Source organism: Colobus angolensis, unplaced genomic scaffold (genome assembly GCF_000951035.1).
Source record: "Colobus angolensis palliatus isolate OR3802 unplaced genomic scaffold, Cang.pa_1.0 Scaffold103, whole genome shotgun sequence".
NCBI lineage: Eukaryota > Metazoa > Chordata > Mammalia > Primates > Cercopithecidae > Colobus > Colobus angolensis.
In genome coordinates, this window is record NW_012111253.1 from 2726526 (window position 1) to 2750807 (window position 24282).

At 41.6% G+C, this 24282-nt stretch overlaps 2 protein-coding genes across 2 annotated transcripts in view; both read left to right on the top strand.

Moving 5' to 3' along the window:
* The window catches only part of SYTL5 (synaptotagmin-like 5), a 228280-nt gene that overhangs the window by 83434 nt on the left and 120564 nt on the right, over positions 1–24282 (top strand). The window lies entirely within an intron of this gene.
* Positions 5180–5673, top strand: HYPM (huntingtin interacting protein M). The gene has a single exon (XM_011942023.1). It carries the CDS (start codon positions 5196–5198, stop codon positions 5547–5549), a length of 354 nt encoding a protein of 117 aa, XP_011797413.1. The 5' UTR covers positions 5180–5195; the 3' UTR covers positions 5550–5673.

The following is a 24282-nucleotide window of genomic DNA, read 5'->3' on the forward strand; positions in this document are numbered from 1 at the left end:
GTGTGGTGGGAGGGACCCAGTGGGAGGTACTTGAATCATGGGTGCAGTTTCTTCTATGCTATTCTCATGATAGTGAGTGAGTTCTCATGAGATCTGACAGTTTTATAAGTGTTTGGCATTTCCCCTGGTGGCACTCATTCTCTCTCCTTTCACTTTTTGATGAGATGCCTTCTGCTATGATTGTCAGTTACCTAAGGCCTCCTCAGTTATGCAGAACTGCAAGTTAATGAAACCTCTTTTCTGTGTAAATTACCCAGTCTCGGGTATTTCTTTATAGCACCATGAGAACGGACTAATACACTGATCATGGCTGGGCTCACTTATCTCAGACCTTAGAGGGGACAACTGGACTGACTTGACTCAGCTCCACATGGTCTCTCGTCCTCCAGCAAGTTAGCGCATGCTTATTGACATGACAAATGTAGATGTTTAAAGTGAGAGTGAAAGAACACAAAGTTTTTTGGGAACCAGGCCCATTACTATCCCACCATCACTTCCCCATCTCATTTTTCTAAGTATGTGGTAAGGCCAGCTCAGATTTAAGAGGCGAGAAGGTCAGCACAATGTCTTTATTGGATGAGCTGCAAAGTCACATTTAAAAAATATGAATACTCAGAGTAGATACAGAGGATGGGATAACTGTGGGCACTTCTGAAAATAATCTGCTATAAAGTATTACAACAATTTATTTTGCACTCTTGCCCTCTCAGAATCTTTTTGTGTTTTATCAATAGTTTATAAAAATACATAAATTACGTTCATGTTCATTCACATTTGAGAGATGGATCCAAGTGCCAGGACATCTATAAGTCCAGATTCTTCATTGCTTGGGGATGAATACAAGGTCATCTTAAACCACTCTCATTTTTTGCACTCAGGTTCAGCATACTTACTAGCTTTCATTAAAACACGCCAAATACTTTACCAGTCTGGGGATTTGTCCATGCTACCTTCTGGAATTTTATTTTTCTTACCACTTCTCTGACTCATTCCTTATTCTTGTGACAGTTCTAAGGTTCAGTGTCATTTCGACATTCCTTCATAACCCTGTGTAAATTACATCCCCTCACTACATCTTAAAGTAACATTTTAAATGTAAATAAGTGATTATCAGTTGAGAATAATTTTGTCCCCTAGCTACTTTTTGGCATCACAACCGAAAGATGCTACTATCTAGTGGATAGGGGCCAGGGTACTGCTGTCCTTTTATACCAGGAGCAGCCTTTCCACCACAAAACAAAGAATTATTCAGTCCAAAATGTCAATAGTGCTAAAGTTTATAAACTGCTTTTGATCATGCACAATAAGTTTGAAATACATATTTGTTTGGGTGTTTGTTTTAACATCTGTCTTTCCTACTAGACTGAATGTTTCATACAGATGAGATAATGCCTATTTTGCTTAACATTGAATGTCCAGCATCTTCCTCAGTGTCTGATGCCAGGTAGCTACATGAAAGGATGAAACAGCAGGCATGAGGTAAGAAGAAAATGAAAGGCTTTATTAGGAGGGTATACAAACATTTCTTGGGGTAGAAGATGCTGTCAGTGCCCTGTCCATACTCCAACAGCTCATACCATTTAAGTAGATATTTGCCTGATTTTCAAATGTCAGAGTCTTTATTTCTTTGTGTGAGACCTTTCATTAGGTCACCAGAGTCCATTGTGCTGAATAATATGACAGTCCAGAAGAGTGGGGCATCATCTGCCCCCTGGAAGATGTGTTTTCTACATCGTTCTCTAAAGTTTTTCAGTAACATTAGCTGCTTGATAACAAATACTTTTTTTGCTTCCTTTCCTTCTCTGTCTCAATTTCTCTCTTCCCTGCCAGAGTTTCCTAGGAATAACTCCCGTGGTAGGCCAAATAATGGTCCCCAAAGGTACTTCGATCCTAACCCCTTGCACTTATGAATGTTGCCTTATCTGGAAAAAGAGAATTCACAGAGATGATTGTGGAAGATGGGAGATTACTCTGTATTTTCTGATAGAACTTCAAGGCAATCACACATGTTCACAAAAGAGGGAGGCAGAGGTGGATTTGACACAGAAGAAGGAAATGTGACTGCTGAAGAAAAATGCTATGCTGCTGGCTGTAAATAGGAAGGAAGGGGTCCATGAGATAAGGAATGCAGCTCTAGGAGCTGGAAAAGACAAGGAAACAGACTCTCCTCTAGAGTCCCCAGAGGGAGCATGGCAATGTTGACACTTTATTTTCAGCCTAGTGAAACTGATTTTGGACTTCTGACCTCCAGGTTTGAAAGATACTAAATGCATGTATTTTAAAGCTACCAAATTTATGGCATCATAGCAGCCATAGGGATCTATTACAATTTTTGGTCCCTGGAAGTGGGTTGCTGCTATAATAAATATCTAAAAATGTGGAAGTGGTTTTGCAACTGGATAATAGCTATAGACTGGAATAATTTTCAGGAGCATTATATAACAACCCTAGATTATGTTGAACAGATCATTAGTAGAAATATGAATGTTCAAAGTGTTCCTGGTGAGAGCTCAGACATGAGGAGCACAGTAGAGAAAGTCTATATTGTTTTAGAGAACACCTAAATTATCATAAACAAACTATTGATAGAAATAAAATGTTGAAGGTGTTGCTGGTGAAGGCGTAGAAAGAAATTAGTAACATAATATTGGAAAAGGGAGTTTGTGTTACATAGCATCAGAAATTGTAGCTGAGTTGTGCCCTACAATTATGTGGAAAGCAGGACTTGTAAGCAATGAACTTGAATATTTAGCTGAGCAGATTTTCATGCAAAGGATTAAATGAATGGCCTGCTTTTATTGCTGCTTATAGTAAAATGCTAGAGGAAAGACATAAATTGAGGGAAGAACTGTTAAGCAAAAAGAAAGCAGGATTCAGTGATATGAGAAATTTTCAGCCTATCCAGATTGCAAAAAGACACCAAAATTAGGAAATTAATTGCCACGAAGTCATCCTCCAGAGATAAAATCAAGGGCATGGCTAGACATCCTTTTGCTAGTGCCTTTAAGGGATCAAAAGATTAAAGTATTCAATCACACAGATGGTGTTTTGAAGAGATATGGAGTGTGCCTCTCAGAATAAGCAAGGGATTGTCTGTGAGGGATCTTGAAGAAACCTCTTGTCTAATCACATGAATCCCCATGACATACATAAAAGACCTATAAGTTTTTGAGAATGTTTTCTCAGCAGAAACAATGCCAGCTTAGACTGAAAGGTACAAATAGAGGAAGAAATGAAAGAAGGCCATAGGACTCCCAAAATTTGACAGGAGAAAGCAGGCTGATAAAACTGCTCAGCCGTAAACATATGCTACCATTCAAAATAAAGGAACAATGACTGAGGGCAGAACCTAGAGGCCAGAAGGCAGATTTATGACCCCAGGTGAAGTCATAGGAGCAGAGTGATCAAAGGGAGGAGTCTCAAATCATAGAATATTCCCAGGCCTTGAAACCTAATGGTTGGATTTTGAAATTGTTTGGATTTGCGACTCTTTTGTTCTTTCCACTTTTTCCCCTATGGAATGGCAAAGTTATTGGCTGTAAATGAACCAAAGTCAAAGGGAAAACACAGAATTACTAGAGAGGAAAATTAAATAATAGAAAAGAAACGTATCTTAGTGCTTTTGCTTCACCTAGGAGAGACAAGAAATACACATCTGGGCTTAAACTGAGCACAAGATGCACTTCTCTATCAACTGTTTACCTGGCATTGGCAGGTAAACTTATTGAGCATCTTATTATTAATTGAAAAATGATTAAAATATATTTTTCGGGGGAGGGATTGCATTGGGAGTTATACCTGATGTAAATGATGAGTTGATGGGTGCTGACGAGTTGATGGGTGCAGCACACCACATGGCACAAATATACATATGTAACAAACCTGCACGTTATGCACATGTACCCTAGAACTTAAAGCATAATAATAATAAAAAATATATATAGATATATATTTTTCAGCCATTGTGGAAAACAGTGTGGCGATTCCTCAAGGATCTAGAACTAGAAATACCATTTGACCCAGCCATCCCATTACTGGGGATATACCCAAAGGATTATAAATCATGCTGCTATAAAGACACATACACATGTATGCTTATTGCAGCACTATTCACAATAGCAAAGACTTGGAATCAACCCAAATGTCTATCAGTGACAGACTGGATTAAGAAAATGTGGCACATATACACCATGGAATACTATGCAGCCATAAAAAAGGATGAGTTCGTGTCCTTTGTAGGGACATGGATGAAGCTAGAAGCCATCATTCTGAGCAAACTATCGCAAGGACAGAAAACCAAACACCGCATATTCTTACTCATAGGTGGGTATTGAACAATGAGATCACTTGGACACAGGGTGGGGAACTTCACACACTGGGGCCTGTTGTGGGGTGGGGGGAGGGCAGAGGGATAGCATTAGGAGATATACCTAATGTAAATGACAAGTTAATGGGTGCAGCACACCAACATGGCACATGTATACATATGTAACAAACCTGCACATTGTGCACATGTACCCTACAACTTAAAGTATAATAATAAAAAATAAAAATAAAAATTAAAAAAAATGCATTTTTCAAATAGGGTAAAATCATGACACTCACACAGATACGAAATGAACACATGCGAAAAAAAAAGATGTTATGACTGCTTCAAAAGGGAAACCAAAGAGTCGATATGGGAATATTCATCAGTAATATTAAATGATTGTGCACATGGAGGCAAAACTGGTTTCATAAGGTGAAGACCAACTGAACCTCTGCTAAAGAATATACTGTACATGTATCAGCAGGCTACAACTAACAAAAGGCTATAAAAGACTTCACAAATAATGTAACGCTAGAATCAGATAACCTGCAGTGGTGTCCTAAAGATAGAGCAAAGTTTTCCATTGAAACACACTTTTATTTTTATAATGTCAAAATCAGGTAGAGGGTTATAGTTCCTTCGAAATCAGGGTTCAGTCATTAGGGTGACTAGATCAGTGTCACAGACATTTCTAAGCTGAGGTCTGATCAGGGACCAGTGGACACCAGTGAAATCACAAAGCCTAGGGATGTCACAAAGGCAGCTAGCTCCCTGACCAATCAGGGCCTGGAGCAGAGGGATACAATAGGCAGCACCAGTGTCCTCAGAGACCTACTTGAGCTGGAGAATCAAGCAGAGCTGATCAGAGCCAAACCCAGCAAATATCATGTCAGAGAAAAATAACCATAAGAACTCCTCTACAAATAACAACCAGATTCAAGACCTTTCTAGAAATGGGCAGCGGGTCCCTATGAGCTTCGTGGACGGAGTCGTGCAAGATGAACAAGACGCCCAAAGCCAGAGTTCCTCCACAGTAAATATCCTCCTTACCCTGCTCGATTGCCTTGCTGACTACGTCATGCAGCAGGTAGGCTTGGAGGCCATCAACAATGGCAGGATGCGCAACACTTCACAAGATGGGGAGAGAGAAGTGGACAACCACCATGAGCCCGACCGCGCTGAGAGTGATGGAACCCGCTTTGCGTTTGATGAGATGCCCAAATCCAAAAAGAATGACTGAAGACTGGGTCCCAGAGCCTTGAGGGGATCCTCACAGGCTTAGCCAGGGCAAAAATGTGTCACAGCTGAGGAATATCTGCTGTTGTCATCAAGAAGTGCTACTAAAGGATGTAAATCCATGAGTATGTTTCTGATTCCTCCCGGTTTCCGTCGCTTTGGGTTATGGGTGTCTGTGAGACATCAAGGAGAAGCTATCCCCAGAGAGCTGAAGTCGGGGCGGGGGAGGGCAGCAGGAAGTGGTGGCCAGTGTGGAGTGTTTGAATCAGTGATTTAGAGGGGGCAGTTTCCAATGGTGACGGAGAGGGCACGGGCCCTGTGGGGAGGAACTGGCTGGGATAAAGACACCGAGACTTCCTCATTGCCTCTGAACAGGAGGGCCTTGTGAAGCCAGGGAGTTGGGCTGGGGGCCTCTGAGGCTTGCTGAATTCCCAGCCTGATGCTGGGGCCTGGGGTGGAGCTGCAGACTCTGACTGAGGTGTGGGAGGCTTTATTCAGGATAGCAAAGGTCTGAAGTCAGAGGGCGGTGGCCACAGGGGCGGGTGGAGAGGGGGCACACTGGCTGGCATGAAGTTCATGTGATAGGGACTTTACATGGAGATTGAGAGTGAAGGAGAAACCATGATGAAAAATGCAAAAAAGAAATGATGGCCTGCTGGATTTCATTTCTTATTTCTTTATGTCCTGCCTTATTATGAAAGAGGATTTGAGACAGGGATTAGTAGCTAGTGCTGTGAATATATCTTTCTGTCCTCTCTTCAGGACACTGGTAAAATAAATCATAATAATATATAAAACTTATGATCTGGCCTAAGATGGGCAATTCAAGAAGTTCTTAATGGTTGTTAATTATTAATGAATCAGCTTAATTATATATGTATTTCATTTAAAACACAATTAACAATTTCATTTTTAAATTAAATACCTATTCATTATAATTACTATATATTGCATAGAGCACAAAAGAATTATTAGTGACTCAATACATGTTTTAAGAGGTGTAGAAATAATTCTGTCCCAAGTGACGGCCTCTAAAGCATGTGCAATCCTTTTCAAAACTTCCTGCTGTGCTAAGTTTAAAAGAGGTGTCACATCAAACATCGTAGCAATCTGTCCCCTTGCCTGTGAGTGCCCGCATTTTAGCGGGTCCTTGGGTCCTTGGGTGCCACAGTCTGCTGCCTGCTGGCCTTTCACAGAGGATTGGTCAGAGGCTGCACAGGCGGCTCCAGCAGTGGGAGCTGAGGGCCTGGGTTTCAGATCCCAGTTCACCACTTCCTTGACATGTGATATTAGACCTTCAATTACTACCTCTGAGCAGGTCTCCTCATGTGTAAAATGAGGGTAATAAGAGTCTCTCCATCTGTGGGTTTTCCCAAGATTGAGTCTACTTGTGCCTGTAAACTGCTCCCCCACACGGTGCATGCACAAGGTCGCCCTTAATAAACAGCTGCATCTCCTTTCTTCCTTAACAGCAGACCTGTAGGCAGGCTTCCCTAAGGTGCAATGGGCCTGGTTCTTAGGTGACCACTGGGGACTCAGGCCACTGGCTGTGAGAACCACATCCTGCTGAGCCCTGTGGAGAGACAGGAGAATTTGGGAATATTTAATTTATGTAAGCAAAAGAGACTTTATAATCCAATACGTCAATACCATCCAGAGACAGGAAAACTACATAATCACACAATCAGAGGTGGAGTTATTTCAGAATTACAAGCACACAGACATATAGGCACAGAGAAATAGAGCTTAGAGCTTCAGTTCTACAATTTCAACCATGAGTCAAGTGTAAATAGAAACAGTAAAGTTCTCTGATCCAAATACATATATATATATATATAAAACTGTTCTCCTCTAAGAGAGTATAAAATTCTTAATTGATTTGAGCCATAAACAGACAAATGGACAAATAAAAAGACTGTCAAACTAGATTTTCTGTTGTCTTTTACACAACAGACTGGATTTCTGTGAATCATTAACTTATTTACACAACTCTCCAGATGGTCAGATCCTAAAACTGAATTCCCAACCATTTGGTCAACAATGAAAATAACTTACCTAATATCGATGAACAACAACAACAACAACAAAAATACAGAATTAGTAGAGAAAAATATTGAAATCAAAATTAAATGTTGAAACTAAAATTAGAAAAACACAATGAACAAAGACCTATTTGTGCTTTGGAGTCACCTAGATGAGGCAAGCAAAGACATTCCTGGGTTTAACTGAGCATGAGGTACACATCTCTCACCAAGTTTGCCTAGCTCTGACAGATGAATCCACTGGGTATAACATTGTGACCTTTAAAAACAGGTTAAAGATATTTTCCAACAGAGTAAAATCATAACACTGAAACACCTATGATATGGAAATGCGTTGAAACAATCGGTTAACTCATGAGGAAATTGGCAGATATTATAAGCCATTCAAAAGACAATTCAAAGAATAAACATAGGAATATTGATCATGAATGTTTAAGTAAATGTATACATGGAGGCAAAATTGGGGGCAAGGCAGTGAACATGTCTGTAAGTGACTTACAGCTTCTAGAGGGAATGTAAATTAGCTCACAGCCAATACAAGGCTAAACTTAAAGAATCTGGAGTGGTGCCCTAAAGACGGGACAATACTTTCATTGACACATCTTTTTGCTAAAATGTTAAAATAGAATATGAGCCTTTCCTTAAAAAGAAGTTCCAGCTACTAAGGCAACCGGGTTCCTCTCAAAAAGAAGTTCCAGCTACTAGGGCGACCAGGTTCCTCTCAGAAAGAAGTTCCAGTTACTAGAGCGACCAGGTTCCTCTCAGAAAGAAGTTCCAGTTACTAGGGCGACCAGGTTCCTCTCAGAAAGAAGTTCCAGTTACTAGGGCGACCAGGTTCCTCTCAGAAAGAAGTTCCAGTTACTAGAGCGACCAGGTTCCTCTCAGAAAGAAGTTCCAGTTACTAGGGCAACCAGGTTCCTTTCAAAAAGAAGCTCCAGTTACTAGGGTGACCAGGTCCCTCTCAAAAAGAAGTTCCCGTTACTAGGGCGACCAGGTTCCTCTCATAGGCTTTTCTAGGCTGAGGCCTGATCAGAGACCAATGGACACCAATGACATCAAAAAGTGGAGGTTGTCACAAAGGCAACCCCTGACCAATGAGGGGCTGCAGCATAGGGATACAGTGGGCAGCAATAAGCACTGGCACCTTGAGAGGCTCAGGCCAGCAGGAAAATCAAGCTGTGCCAATTGGGGCAAAACCCAGCAATCCTCATGGCTGGAAACAAACGCTCTGTAGGCCTAGGAGACAACTCCTTTCCCGTTCCAGAAGAGCAGAGCTGCAGTTTCCTGCCAGCCGCTTGGAACGCTGCCTGCGAGAAGGTCAGTATGCCCGGCGCCTGAGCTCAACCACACCTGTTTTCCCAGCTGGTGTTCTCGAGTACCTGACAGCCAACACCCTGGAGAAGGCTGGGTAAGGAGGCCGAGAACAGCCACAGGGTGTGCATCACTCCAGAACACGTGAAGAGGGCACTGCAAAAGGATGAGCAGCTCAGATGGCTCTTGGAGAAGGAAGATGACACCCATTCTCAAGTAGAAGAAATGCCCCAACCCGAGGAGGAGGAGGAGGAGGAGGAGAAGGAGCAGGAGGAGGAGGAGGTGGCGGTGATGGGGGGAAGGAGGAGGAGGAGGAGGATGAGGAGGAGGAGAAGGAGGAGTAAGGATTCCTGAGTTTCGGAGCTGTGCAGGACTTCATCAGCAACCTCCTCCCAATGCCAAAATTCCCACAGATGAAAGACCACAGGTTGCTTCCATCTGCCCAAGCTATAAAACTGTGTAAATGCATGACAGTGCTCCTGACTCCTCTCAGTTTCCATCGCTTTGGGTTGGAGGTGTCTGTGAGACATCTAGGAGAAGCTATCCCTAGAGAGCTGAAGTGGGGGAAGGAGTGGCCAGTGTAGAGTGTTTGAATCAGTGATTTAGAGGGAGCAGCTTCCAATGGTGACGGAGAGGGCACTGGCCCTGTGGGGAGGAACTGGCTTCGGTAGGCACCGAGACTTCCTCATTGCCTCTGAACAGGACGGCCTTGTGAAGCCAGGGAGTTGGCTGGGGGCCTCTGAGGCTTGTTGAATTCCCAGCCTGATGGTAGGGCCTGGGGTGGAGCTGCAGACTCTGACTGAGGTGCGGGAGGCTTTATTCAGGATAGCAAAGGTCTGAAGTCAGAGGGCGGTGGCCGCAGGGGTGGGTGGAGAGGGGGCACGCTGGCTGGCATGAAGTTCATGGGACAGGGGATTTATATGGAGATTGTGTTGGGGTTGTCCTTAGGGCCATTTGGGAGATGTGCTTGTCTGAATCCCAGAAGCCTTTCTTGCCACATGATGTCCACTGAACCTCACATTCCCGGGCAACTCATTGTGAAGATGCCCACCCCACCACTGGGTGATTCCTTATGGAGAGCTGTAGAGCATTCCCAGCCTTAGCTCAGATCGTCACTTTCTCCTCTGTGCATTTGAGAAGCAAGCAGGCGTCTCTCCAGCATCTGCAGGCAGCGAGTCTCCTTCAGCTGATCACATCATGGTGACAGCAGCACCCCCTCCCCTTGCCAAAGTGAAACATCTTTGGTTTCAGGGTATGTGATCCTGCTAGTCCAGTGTCCTCCAGTCAGAAGTGAGTGCCTCTAGGATGGGTAATGGCAGTGAACTGATCATTTTCCTCAGATCTTGACATATTAGCTACATAGCTGTCTGGTGTTTAAAAGCTGTTGATGTTGCTTATGGCTGTGGCTTATTGTAGAGCTAGACATAATGTCCTGGATACTTCACTGGAATGCACATCTGAGGACTTCATTCAAGGCAGAAGAAGCCATAGTAGGTGGGTGGCCTGTGGTGGGTGAGTCCCTCTGTGTAGTCAGGTGGTCACCTTACAGTGTATGCAGTCGTCAACACTAACGGTCACTCTGACCTTGTAAGGACCTGGGCTTCTGGGCTCTTTCAGACTCTGTTTCATGTCTGAGGTGGAGTTTGGAGGTTGACCTTGGATGAGCCCCTGTTGCAAGCTCTCTGCAGAATCAAAGGGCATGGGACAGCCAGCAGGAGGTACTGCTATCCCTTTAAGAATTGTGCTCAGCTGTGCTCATGGGTTTCAGAGGAATCATGGGGGGCCACAGCCAGCATAGCTTCAGACCAACGCAGCACTCTGCCAGACCCCCCTTCCACACGTGCAAGGAAGGGGAGGCAGAGAGAATCACTGCCATTGGGAAGGCATGAGCCCACCCATGTTTAGGCCTTTTGTGCATTTCTAACAGGAGGGAGGGAAAGGTGAGGAAGGAGTCCCTCTGGCCTGTATCCTGTGGACAGGATGGCACTGGTGGCCAGTGTCCTATTGGAAGTGTGAAAACTAACGCCCAAGTGGGCAAGGACAGAGGCTGGGGTGACTGTGGCTGCCAACCAGGCCGGTGATCATAAGCAGTGTCAGGGCAGGCTGGTGCCAGACTCAGGTCAAGACTGCAGAAAACATCATGTGTGAAGAGAGACAAGCCCCAGAGTCAAGCCTGAGGGCAGGAGACTTACAGGGTAAAGGCAACTTTTTGTTGGCTCTAACACAAGGCCTGGTTATCAGGCTGGTCTCCCACCTAGAGCATCTTTTGGGAAGCAAAGCATTTTGAAGGCCCAGGCCTCCTGTTCCCTTTATGCGATAGATCCTACATGATGTAACCTACGGAAGATGGCCTGACTCCTTAGAGAGTACCTCTCTTACTCCCAAAATAGGAGTCTGGAAAGAGAGGTACTTCTGTGAACATCTAATACATCATTTTCCCAATGCTCAGATTACAAAGTGGCAGCTCACATACGTAATCTGGACAGCAGATGGGATCATTAGGACTACAATGATTTTTTTTTTTTTTTTTTTTGAGACGGAGTCTTGCTCTATCGCCCAGGCTGGAGTGCAGTGGCCGGATCTCAGCTCACTGCAAGCTCCGCCTCCCGGGTTTACGCCATTCTCCTGCCTCAGCCTCCCGAGTAGCTGGGACTACAGGCGCCTGCCACCTTGCCCAGCTAGTTTTTTGTACTTTTTAGTAGAGACGGGGTTTCACCCTGTTAGCCAGGATGGTCTCGATCTCCTGACCTCGTGATCCACCCGTCTCGGCCTCCCAAAGTGCTAGGATTACAGGCTTGAGCCACTGCGCCCGGCCTACAATGATGTTTTTAAGGAAAATTATTTTGTTGCCAACATTGAAAAATCTAGATCTTTCATCTGAAAATTTCAATTTCTAGGTTTCCTTAGAAAATCAAAATGTCTCAGTATATATGTGGCTACAGTTAGATAGAAATAATTACCTGCTACCCCATTAAGACGAGATATCTCGTTTCCTACATTCCTCATGATGGCAGTGGTGACCTATCTGGGGTGGCCGCTGCCATCATGCCAGCTGCAGCAGGGAGTCATGACCGGGGCTGCACACTTTGTGGAGCTGGTGGGAGCTGGGGACAAGTGGGAGCCCTGTCCCTTCCAAATTGGTGTGGCAGTAGCTCCCTGGTTGCAGCCGCAGCTGCCCGCGCAGTGGTTGTGGACCCAGGCCTCCCGCTACATGGAGCAGGCAAGAGTCCTGCCCTCCCAGACACAGCTGCAGCCACCCAATCGCGGCTGCAGACCCAGGCATACCTACCTTCTTGGAAATGTCTGCTTCCACTGCTTGGCTTCTCCCTGCTGTCAGTGCCCACTCCAATCTCAAAGCAAAGTCAGGGCTGATCCCGGGTGCTGTCACAGCCAGGCCATGTGCACACATGCTTGAAGCAGTGCTGACACACCAGTTCACTGCTGCCTTAGCCCCCTCCAGACCTTGGGCTCTGACAAGCATAGGAAGGAAGCCAATGGGGGGGTCAAAGGCAGCTCGGTGCTGGCCTGCAGACATCCCCTGGCACCTACAGCCTGGGTGCCATGAACGGCGACATGAGGCAGACAGGTTCCTAGGTGGAAGGTCCACAGTGAGGCCCCATGTTCAGGCAAGGAAGGGCCTGAAGGCTGGGGGCTGGACTGCCAGTCCTATAGACCGAAGCAGGAATTTGTGGTGCTTTATCTGGGCCCACCCATGGCCACCCATGGGCCAGTCAGCATGCACTTCCTCCCCTCTGAGGCCCTTAAAAGCCAGAGGACTCAGCCAGAGCTGAACAAATGTTGGGACCACCAGCTGCAGAGAGGAGCTAGCTGCCCCAGGTCCTCCTCTCTGCTGAGAGCTGGGAAGATGACAGGAAGACCTGCCTACAGAGAGGAGCTTCCTCCTCCAGGGTCTCCTCTCTGCTAGGAGCTGAACACTCATCAGGACACCCTTGCTGCAGAAAGAAGCTGCCCCTCTATGGGAGACCAAGCTGTTCTGTTGCTCAGTAAAGCTCCCCTTTGTCTTGCTCACCCTCCACTTGTCTGTGTACCTCATTCTTCCTGGTCACAAGACAAGAACTCAGGACCCGTCAAATGGTGGGGCTAAAAGAGCTTTAATACGAACAGGGTTGAAACATGCCCCTTGCTTGCCATGTTACAGGCAGAGAGAAGGAGAGAAGAGTTTTGCCCCTTCGGGGAGCCCAGACCTGGGAACTCCTTGAGCAAGGGCTGTCACTCCCTCTTTGGGGCCCTGTGGTTCACTGGCATCTCCAAACTTCCGGGTGCCACCATGGGTTCCCAGTGCCAGCTGTGGAAGCTGCTTGTCATGCTTCTGGTCCAGTGGCAGCCTCACAGAGAGCCAGCAGCTGTTCTGGCATCTGGAGCTGCCTGCCTGCCCTGTTGCAGCAGCTGGCATGTCTGACTGTGTGCAGTGGCTGAACCCCATGCTTGCTCACACACCCCTTGCCGTTTCATACCTTACTCTCCCTTGGCAGGTGTGGGACCCAGGCTGGTAACATAAGCCAAGCACAGCCTGCCAGGCTGAGTGGGCAAAATGAGCCCAGCAGGACCGAGCAAAACTCAGACAAAGGTGCCACCTGCCACAGAGATTTCTGGCCAGAAAAACGACACCCTAAAGATCCCATAACACTTACTCTTCCCTGTTGTATCCGATTACTGACTCATCCCATTCCCTAAAGTACCTGCCTGACTCCTACAGATGAGTTCATCATTCTCACTGTAATTTAAATCTCCAACTCTAATGTTCAGAAGGGTTCCTTCCCGAATGAGTATAGTGCAGTGCAGCACTCCTCAGACTATTTATGGTGTAAAGCCACTATTTTCATGTTCTGTTTAATTTAGAGATGATATGTGGTCCTATTGTGCATGACTAGTGTATGGCTCACCATTGAATCATCACTGGAGTTTAACAACACTCAGACTGGTATACACTCTGTCCAATAAGATGACTTCACTCACTTAAATGTGTGGCAAAGACAAATTTCCATAAAGGATCCTGATGGTGGTATTCAATTCCTGTACCTGTTGCAGTCAATCAGTAATAAAAAAGTTTGTAGCCATACACTGTTCCTGAAATCACAGTGTGTATAACACTGAAATAGTGAATTTATTGTATTGTATGATTTAAATGTAATGAAGGGCAATAAATAGAATCTGCATTTGGCATTTTCTTAACGTGTGTCTTCCAAAGGACTTTATGAGAGTAAAAGATTGGTTCCTCTTAATGTTCTAGAATAACTACAGGGAAATATCTCTAACTTATTAAAGCAAACTCTAGTAAAGGAAACCAGTTAGCATCAGGGAGGCAGGTTATACACTGTGGTGGGGAGTTATTTGCATTCTGAAATGTAGGATGAAAATAAGTGTAACTCAACTGTGAAGTGAAAATAAGTGTAACTCAACTCAACTGTGAAGGGGAGTCTTCATGACAAGAAAGAGGAAAATAGTGAAAGGAGGGGCAGAAGAGCTGGCTTCTGGTCCCCTCAGTAGAATTTACTTGGGGGACCATCAGCTTCTGTGGCTGTAAAATGAGGTTGAAAAAATTATTTCAAAGGTCTTCTCGAGGTATATAGTTACCAGACTATGCTCTTTTCCTAAGAAAGAATCTACTGAAAATGGGTAAAAAGGGACCAGACTTTTTTCTAAGGTCTCCATTTTACAGCTGAGGCCCAAAGATGATAATCAGCTCTTTCAAGGTTGAAGCAGGGGTGGGAGTTGTTCATCCTACCGGTTGTTAAAGCTCTTTCCTCTCCTTTATCCTTAGAAATAGTCCTCAAGACAGAAGGTGTTTAATGTTCTCTTCTGGGAAAAAAAAGCTCATGTGTTCAATGTCAAGATGTTGGGGGGTCTCTTGGATTTCTAGGAAAGCACTCACAAGAACTTGTGAGGTCTCACTCTTGATAGTGAGTCTTGACAATACTCTCACTTAACAACTCACTCTCGAGAACTTTCACTTGTGTTTTATTTGGGGAAGCCCAGACAGGTTGGGAGAAAATGGCTGATTTTATAATACAGGTCCTTAGACTTTGCAAACCTAGGTCTTGTTCCACTGGACATTGTGTAACCATGTTGTGAACACAAATACTTCTCAGTTCTGTCCACAGACATTGTCTTAAATGTGGTTATGGGGTGATATGATGAGCCCATGCCCAACAAGTCAATTTTTTAAAAAATGTTATAGGTACCTAGTAGGTGTATATATTTATGGGTTACATAGAAATGGAAAAAGTTCCCTTGTCCCCCTCACAGGCATGTAATGGGAGTGTGGCTCGCTTCTTTATTGCCCTGCTGCTCAAACACCTAGGGGGAGCATACAGATGGGTAGGTTGTGGGGCTCTGACCCCACGGCAGTGTCTAAAGGTGACTGTTTACAGATGAAGCCTCAGTGGGCATGTGTTACAGTAAGCTCTTCCAGTTTAGCCGTCTGTAGGTAGTTTGTGTTAGTCAGCTCAATTAGACCCACTGCCTTATCGCAAGGACAGAGGTCTTTCTGTGTCCTGAGGTTTCTTGCCCTGGTGTACTGGAAGGATTGGATTACACATGGGTTTGGAGAATGAGTGCAAGGTTTTATTGAGGGGAAGTAGCTCTCAGCAGATAGGGAAGCCAGAAGGGAGATGGAGTGGGAAGGTGGTTTTCCCCTGGAGCCAGACCCGCTCAGTGGCCGGGCTCTCCTCCTACCACCCCAGCCAAACTCCGCATTGTTCTGCTGGTCAATGACCTGCCAACCTGCCAGCATCTGCCAGTGCCTGTCGGTGTGCTCTGCCAGCGTGCTCCTCTTGACGTCCAGCTGCTTGTGTCTCTGCCTGCAAAGGTCTTGGGGCTTTTATAAGCACAGGATGGGGGTGTGGTGGGCCAATGTGGTCTTGGGAAATGCAACATTTGGGTAGGAAAAAATGCCTGTCCTCACCTAGGTTCTTGGTCACAGGCCCGGGGGTGGAGCCCTAGCCAGAGACCACACCCTCACCTACCCAGCACTTCCCTGCCCTCCTCCTGTATCAACATGAGATATTTTGATATAGGTCTTCAATACGTAATCATCACATCAGGGTAAATGGGGTATCCATGACTTCAAGCATTTATCCCTTGTGTTACAAACAATCCAGTTATACTGTCATAGTTTTTAAAAAATGTACAATTAAATTATTTTTGACTATAGTCACTCTATTGTGCTAGCAAATACTAGCATAGAAAAAATAGAAAGAATTAATGTCTTATTTATTCTTTCTATTTTTTGCACCCATTAACCCTCCCAACTTCCCCTTCAGCACCCTCCTACCCTTCCTAGCCTCTGGTAAACATCCTTCTACTCTCTGTCCCCACAACTTCAAATATTTCAATTTTTAGTTCCCACAAATAAGTGAGAACATGTGAAATTTGTCTTTCTGTGAATGGCCTATTTCACTTAACACAATACCCTCCAGGTCCTTCCATGTTGTTGCAAATGATAGGATCGCATTCTTCTTTATGGCTTGGTAGTACTCCATTGTGTATATGTACCACATTTTCTTTATCCATCTGTTGATGGACATATAGGTTGTTTTCAAATTTTGTGTGTTGTAAATGGTGCTGCAATAAACATGGGAGTGCAGATATCTCTTGATATACTGATTTCCTTTCTTTTAGTTATACACCCAGCAGTGGGATTGTTGGATCATATAATAGCTCTATTTTGAGTTTTCGGAGGAAGCTTCAAACTATTCTCTAGAGTGGTTGTACTAATTTATAGTCACACCAACAGTGTACAAGTGTTCCCTTTTCTCCAAATACTCATCAGCATTTGTCATTGCTTTTATTTTAAGTATAAGCCATTTAACTTTAACATTTTGGGTATAAGCCATTTTAAGATGACATCTCATTGTAGTTTTGATTTGCATTTCTCTGATAATCACTGATGTTTAGCAACTTTTCATATGCCTTTTTGCCATTTGTATGTCTTCTTTTGAGAAATGTTTATTGAGATCCCCTGCCAGTTTTTAAATCAGATCATTAGATTTTTCCCTATAGAGTTATTTGAGTTCCTTGTATATTATTCTGGTTATTAATCCCTTGTCAGATTGGTAGTTTGCAAATATTATCTCCTGCTCTGTAGGTTGGCTCTTCACTTTGTCAATTGTTTCCTTTGCTATGCAGGAGCTTTTTAACTTGATGTGATCCCATTTGTCCCTGTTTGCTTTGGTTGCTTGTGCTTGTGGGGTATTACTCAATAAATCCTTGCCCAGTCAAATGTCCTAGAGAGGTTTCCCAATGTTTTCTTTTTGTTGTTTCATAGTTTAAGGTCTTAGATTTAAATAGTACAATTGCATGGAGAACAGTCTGGAGGTTCCTCAAAAAATTCAAAATAGAGCTACCATATGATCCAGCAATCCCACTCCTAAGAATATACCCAAAGAAAGGAAATCAGTATATTCAAGAGATATCTGCATTCCCATGTTTACTGCAGCACTCTTTACAACAGACAAAATTTGGAAGCAATATAAATGTCCATCAACAGATGAATGGATAAAGAAACTGTGGTACATATACACAATGGAGTGCTACCATCTATAAAGAAGCATGAGATTCTGTTGTTTGCAACAACATGGATGGAACTGAAGGTCATTAATGTTAAGTCAAATAAGCCAGACACAGGAAAAAAAACTACATATTCTCACTTACTGTGAGAGCTGAAAACTAAAGTAATTGAACTCATGGAGATAGAGAGTAAAAAGATGGTTACCAGAGGCTGGGAAGGGTAGTGAGGTGCTGGGGGGAAGTAGGGAGGATTAATGGGTACAAAAATAGAAAGAATGAATAAGACATAGTATTTCTTAGTAAAACAGGGTGACTATAGTAAAAAAAAAGAATAATTTAATTGTGCATTTTAAAATAATGAAGAGAGTACAATTGTATTGTTTGTAACACAAAGGATAATTGCTTGAGGCTATGGATACACCATTTACCCTGATGTGATCTTTATAAATTGCAAGCCTGTATCATAATATCTCTGTAACCCATAAATATATACACCTTTTATTTTTCCATAAAAATTACAAATAAAAAAATCCTAAATGTCAGCCCTTACAAGATCTGCAGGGGAGATAGAATTTGTAGGTTGCTCTCCCCAAATTCATCAGGCTTGGAAAGGACCTTAGGCCTTCTGCAAAACTACATTAGCAAAACCAAGCCAATTCTATGGAAATGCCAAATATTAATAGAACAAATATTAATACTCCTCAGAGGGAGATAGCAGAACTCAGTCTTTACACTATATGATCCCCATTGTCCAATATACAATAAAAAATTCAACATGCAAAGAAACAAGAAAATATCACCTACCATCATAAAAAGAAATCAATAAAAACAGACTCAAAAATGTCCAGTTGTTAAACTTCATAGAAAAAGACTAAATCAATTATTACGTGTTCAAAGAACAAACAGAAAATAGTTTCAAAGAATGAAAGGAAAATATGATCTTTATGAATGTACAGATAGTGAATTTCAGCAGATAAATGGAAACTATGAAAATAACCACATGGAAATTTTAGAACTTTAAAATTATAGTAACTGAAGTGAATAACACACTAGATGGGCTCACATTAGTTTGGAGATGACTAGAGTCAAGTGAGCTTGAAGACAGATCAAAAGTAATCATTCAATCTGAAAAAAACAGAACAAAACATGTATCTCTAAAGCTTTTTAAAGGTATTGTATTGACTTCTCTGGTATGAGTTTTTTAACATAAGAAAGTAATAACTCTCTTGGTACTTCAAGCTAGACTCATGTTTTCGATTCTCCAAGACACCACCTTTGTGATTCCCCAGTGCAGCTAAAAGGGACCTGGCTATGGTAACATAAATGGGTAATCATCTTGGGGGCAGTAATCTTAACAAAAATTTCAATTACTTCAACTAAAGCTTCAGTATCGTACAAGCACTGAGAAAACCTCACTCATTCTCTAATGTTCATCTGAGAATTCACATACTGTTACACATTTGTCTTCTAAAAGTCATACATACATAGTACAGTGCTATGATTAGATACCTGGACTATGGTTATTGAGTGCCTGGATTTAACGTTTGACTCCAGCACTTACTAACTGGGTGACTGTTGGCAGACTACTTAGCTTGTTCAATTGTAATATGGGGATAATAATAGTACATACCTAATACATTTGGAGAATTATTGGAGATGATATATGTAAAGCACTTACAACAGTGCCTGGCCCACATGTATTCATTGTTATTATTACATTTTTCCCAGGTTTTTTGAGAACAGAGTTTTTCAGAGGTAGAAGAATATTAAAAGAGTGAATCACTTTTAAAACACTGGTGTAAAAAATACTTCATGTCAAAAATTTTTTTTAATGTGCTTTAGATGAAACCTGTTACCTTTCCCCTGCTGATCAACAGAGACATTACTTTTTGAAAGCTCAGCTTTAGAGATACTGCCTTCTTCTTGGAATAGCTGTCTGCAACAGATAAGCATTACTCTGTGCTACTGGGTGTGTTCAATGTGTAAACAGATTGTGGGAATATGAGAGGCTGGTTTTTCAAGTTCTTGCTCCAAGTAGTTCACAAGGGTCAAGTAGTCCAGCATTCTACAGTTTGTGTGTCTGAGAGAAAAATAAGCCCACAAAAACAGTCTAACCTTCAGATTAAGGTAAGACTAATGTGTTTAGGGATCTCCAATGTGATATCTGATTTCTTGATTTCTGTATTTTGTGTGTGGTGGGGGAATACTGGGATTTGCTGGTCAGGAAGAAAACAGCTCCTTCCACGATTTGATATTGGATTTTACAATAAAAAAGGGAGAAATATGTACAGAAGGGACATTTTGGCCACTGGTCGCTATGAGTTTAATGGACTGAGGAGGGAATATAAGTATCTTTTTGTTATTAACACTTGATTCTATCTACAAAGTGAAGCATTGCACTAGGTTCTACTGAAGAGTGAGTGCCTCCAGGAACAAATATGCCTTCTAGTGACATAAAAATGTCAAATTCACAGCAGAAGTGTTGCATCATTTTGCTATAAATCTCTTACACCTGTCTATATAAACCTCTCAATCGCTATATAACATAGATGGTCCTCTTGCTCTGAATTTCTTTCATTTATTAGAAAACTTAAATGTTTCATTTGGAATTATTTAATTGTTTTTACATTCAGTTCCGTTTTTGATAAGGACAAATATCCAGTATGGTTATAAATTCAGTAGAAGGATTAATAAAGTCTGAAAAAGCTGGAATAATTTCAACATAAATATGATATTGCAACAGCTTACAGAGATGAGATATTAACTGTGAACACTAATATACTCTGAAAAGATGCATCAGGGTTTAAAAAATTTATCCTTAATATAGATTGTTTTAATTACCAATACTATCTTCCTCATTTAAATGAAAAATGTAATTTTACAACTATTAATATATAACTTCTGTTTGTTCCAAGTATATGTGTATGCTTGGAGAAAAGCATATGCCTGGAGAAGACAGGAGTTATATATTTATAGCATTCAAAATAGTATAAAATATTGTTTACATGTAATAATGCATTTAGAAGTACTACTTAAGTAGTAGCCTCCTTAAAAAGTATTTTAAACACAAGAATTAAGTATTTAATTTTTTCATTTTATAATAAGTTTTTTATATGTTATTTGGACAATAGCTTACACACAAAAGTGTTACAATTCATACCCTAGGTCTTAAATGCATGAAGCCATTTTATTTGACTCTAGTGAAATCCTTAAATTGGTCCTTGCATCCCTCAGTATATATATGTACATACCCACATATACATGCATATTTACATGTGGGGAACTAATATCTGAGAAAATGTCTTACTGGTCTTTTAGTTGTTGAATCATGCTTTTTCTATGTATTTATGATTTCCTGAAATTCTTTGCTATTTTAAGTTTGGGTATTAGCTATGTTATCCTTCTATTTTTTCAGATTCATTAAAGTCTTCTGATAGGTTTGGTGAATAAAATTATTGAATTTCTACCTCTTTTCTTTTGGAGGCACATTTAGTATTTTTGTTGAAATTACTTCCATATTATTATTTAGTATGTTAAGGGAAGGAAAAGGAAATGCAGCTTTAATATGTAAAATGAGCAGATCATTTTACTTAAGCTCTATTATATGATGATATATATTATGACTATTTTGCCAGCCTACATAAGCACTTAGCTAATCATCTTTAATACATTCTACTTATAATCTACTTGTAAATATGCTTTTGTACATTCATATCTTACTTGTCTGTGCTCTCTCATCCTCTTTCTCTCTCACCCCTCTATATACATTCACACATTTTCCATGATTTCACAGAACTTCTCTCCAACCTGGTTCCATTTCTGGTTATCTCTTTCTGTGGGGAGTATCATCATTTCCTTTTACCTCTGTTTCTGTACATCTTATATGCTTAGCCCATGGACTTTTGATTTTACTGAAGACAGCAAAAAAGCAGATGGTGCTTCTATTGCTTGCGGAGTTAGCAACTGCTGTGGCTACCTTAAGTTCTGGAAGATTATCTAAAATAGGGAGGAGCTCTTAGAGGAACAAAATATAGTAAATATGTAGTGTACTAAGATAGAAAATTCACTTGATCTGGTGTGTCTCTCCTTTTAACGAAAACATTTCTCTAAGAAGTGATTAATAAAACATACCCTACTGCCTCACTTTCTCTTTTAAAATCTTTCTTTCAAATTCCCCTATGGCATAAAATCAATCTTGATCACTTTATTGACACTGTACTTCCAAGTGTTACCTGTAGTGCTGCTAGGAAATCCAAGTACATTTATTTATTTATTTATTCATTCATCCATTCAATAAATATTTATTTAGTGACACATATGCATCAGGCATTGCTGAGCACTGAAGTTACAGCAGGGAACACTTAAGTCTGCCTTTATGTACCTCCAGTCTAGTTAGGAAGGATGTTAACTCACCCAAATACTTCATTACAAGTGTGATAAGGGCTATAAGGAATACTTTTCCAAATTCTCATTTTATTAATTCCCTTGACTGTATGTGACATGCATGATCAATTCCTAGTTCTTAACTTTTCTCTTTCCTTGTTGTCTATGACTCTATACTATTTATTCAACTACTTTTCTACCACTTCACTTCTTGTCTATTTTTCATTTTCTCTTCCTTAAGTTTGGGTTTCCCTCAAAGGTTTAGCATTTATTTAGCCTATAACCTATTACGTTTTTCCTTTCTCTGTAACTTCTTATCAACCCTTAGTTTTAAATATCACCTCTAAGTGGATACCTCTAAGACATCCATTTCCACATCTTATCTTTTCCATCTGCTATACATTTTCCCACTTGTATGTCCACGGATCACTCGATATTCATCATGATTATAGCCAAACTCACAGCTTTATGTCAAACCACTTCCCCTTTCTTTTCATTTGTTTCTGTGAATGGCATTAATGGTCTCCTGGTTTCTCACATTTGAAACCTTGGAGTCAATTTTGCTTCTAACTTTTCCTTTGCTCTCAATATCCAAACCACTACCAAGTCCATTCATTTATTTAATTATAATGTATCTAGAAGCCATCCTCTCTCATCTCCTTTTTCTATTATTTTTTCTTTTATTCTCTATTTTCTCATCCTTTTTTCCCTCAGTCTAAGAGCTACCTACAATTCAAGGTTTTGGTCAGGCCCCATCTCCATCAGAAAGTCCACACCTCATGGATATGTTCGTTTTCTAAGCCCCAGAATCATGGGGGTAGTAAAAAGAATGTAGCCAAAGAGCCAGGTTTAAGTTTTGATTCTACCATTCACTGCCCCCTGTGTACTCTTGTGAACCACAGTTTCCTCAGATGCATCCTATCTCATATAGTGGCCACAGGAACAAATATGGTCATGGAGATGAAATCATTTTGAACTATGAAGCACTATATAGATATTAAAGTAAGATTTGCTGCTGGAAGAATAACTCAGGAGCAGAGACCAGAGCCCCGGGTCTTAACTATTGAAATAATATTGTCCTGGGGACAAGAGTGTTGACTCTGCGGTCAGATGACTTGAGTCTGAATCTCAGCTCTGCTACTTACCAGCTGCATGAAATTGAGAAAACTTAGTTAGCTTTCCTGTTCCTGAGTTTCCTCACTGTCAATTGGAGATAACAATAGTTTCTACTGATAGGAGTGATGTAGGATTAGAAGGGTTACTAAATGTAAAATACTTAAAATAGGGCCTAGCTCATAGTAAGTGCTCTGCAAATGTGGAAGAGGTGGTGGGGGCCTATGAGGCTAAGTGTGGTTACGAGGTGAAAGCCAGGTATTAGAACTGAGCCACCAGATGAGGATTAGGTAGAGCAAGGATGCAAGCACAGAGCTACAGACTGGACACATGTACCTAGACGAATCCCTCATGATTCAGATTAAAAAAAATAAAAGAAAGATATTGCCATTTGGGGCAGAACTGAGCAAATGATGGAGGTATAATCGTTCTGAGTGACCATTTGGGGCACAGAAATGGGGATAACAGTCTTTCACACACATTTTCTTTTTGTTGCCCTTTTGTGTTGTGAAATATGTCAGTATATCATGGAATCAAAATGTCAGTATCCAATTAAATGTCCAAATGTTGAGAAAGCTGACTCAACTGTCCTCTATATTCTAGAAATCCCTCTCTTTAACAAGCATACGCTTATTGCATTTCAGAGGACAAGGGCCCTTAGAAATGTCATTCCTCACAATTTATAGGATTATTGCCCAGAGTGTGTATTTTTACTAATACACTTGGAGATTAGTTTGTTTGATTGTTTCATGTCAGAAAGAAAAATAATAATACTACTACTTAGAATATTCTAAGGGTTGTTCTAAGTGCCTTAAATTTTTTAACTCATTTAATCTTCACAAGAACCTCATGAGATAAACATCATCATCATCAACATCATCGCCACTACCATTTACATAAGAATAAACTGAGGATCACAGAGGTTAATTGGTAATTGGACCAGATTTCAAACCCAAGCAGCCCAGCACCAGAGCCAATTTTCTCAACCACTGAGTGCTATCATATCAGCAACTCTGTGTTTTAGAATCTAGTTAAGAGTCCTAGACTGCTGTTACGTGTTGCATCTCCAGTTTTCCTTGACAAGTGGTAATAAATGTTTGATATTTTTCATAATTGATAAAAATTACTTACATAAGATTTACACTAAGTAATCCAGTGTCCAGTAATGCTGTGCAAGAAGGGTCTGGTTTTTCTCATCCATTATTCTGTATCTGAACATCAAACAAAGGTCTGAAATACTGATGCCCTCTGTTTCCTAGAGAGTATATTATACTGCTTTGCCCTGTACTTAACTGATGTTGTACCCATATACTTAACTGCTGCTGCTACCCGTGGGGATATTTTCTAGGGTATGTGTGA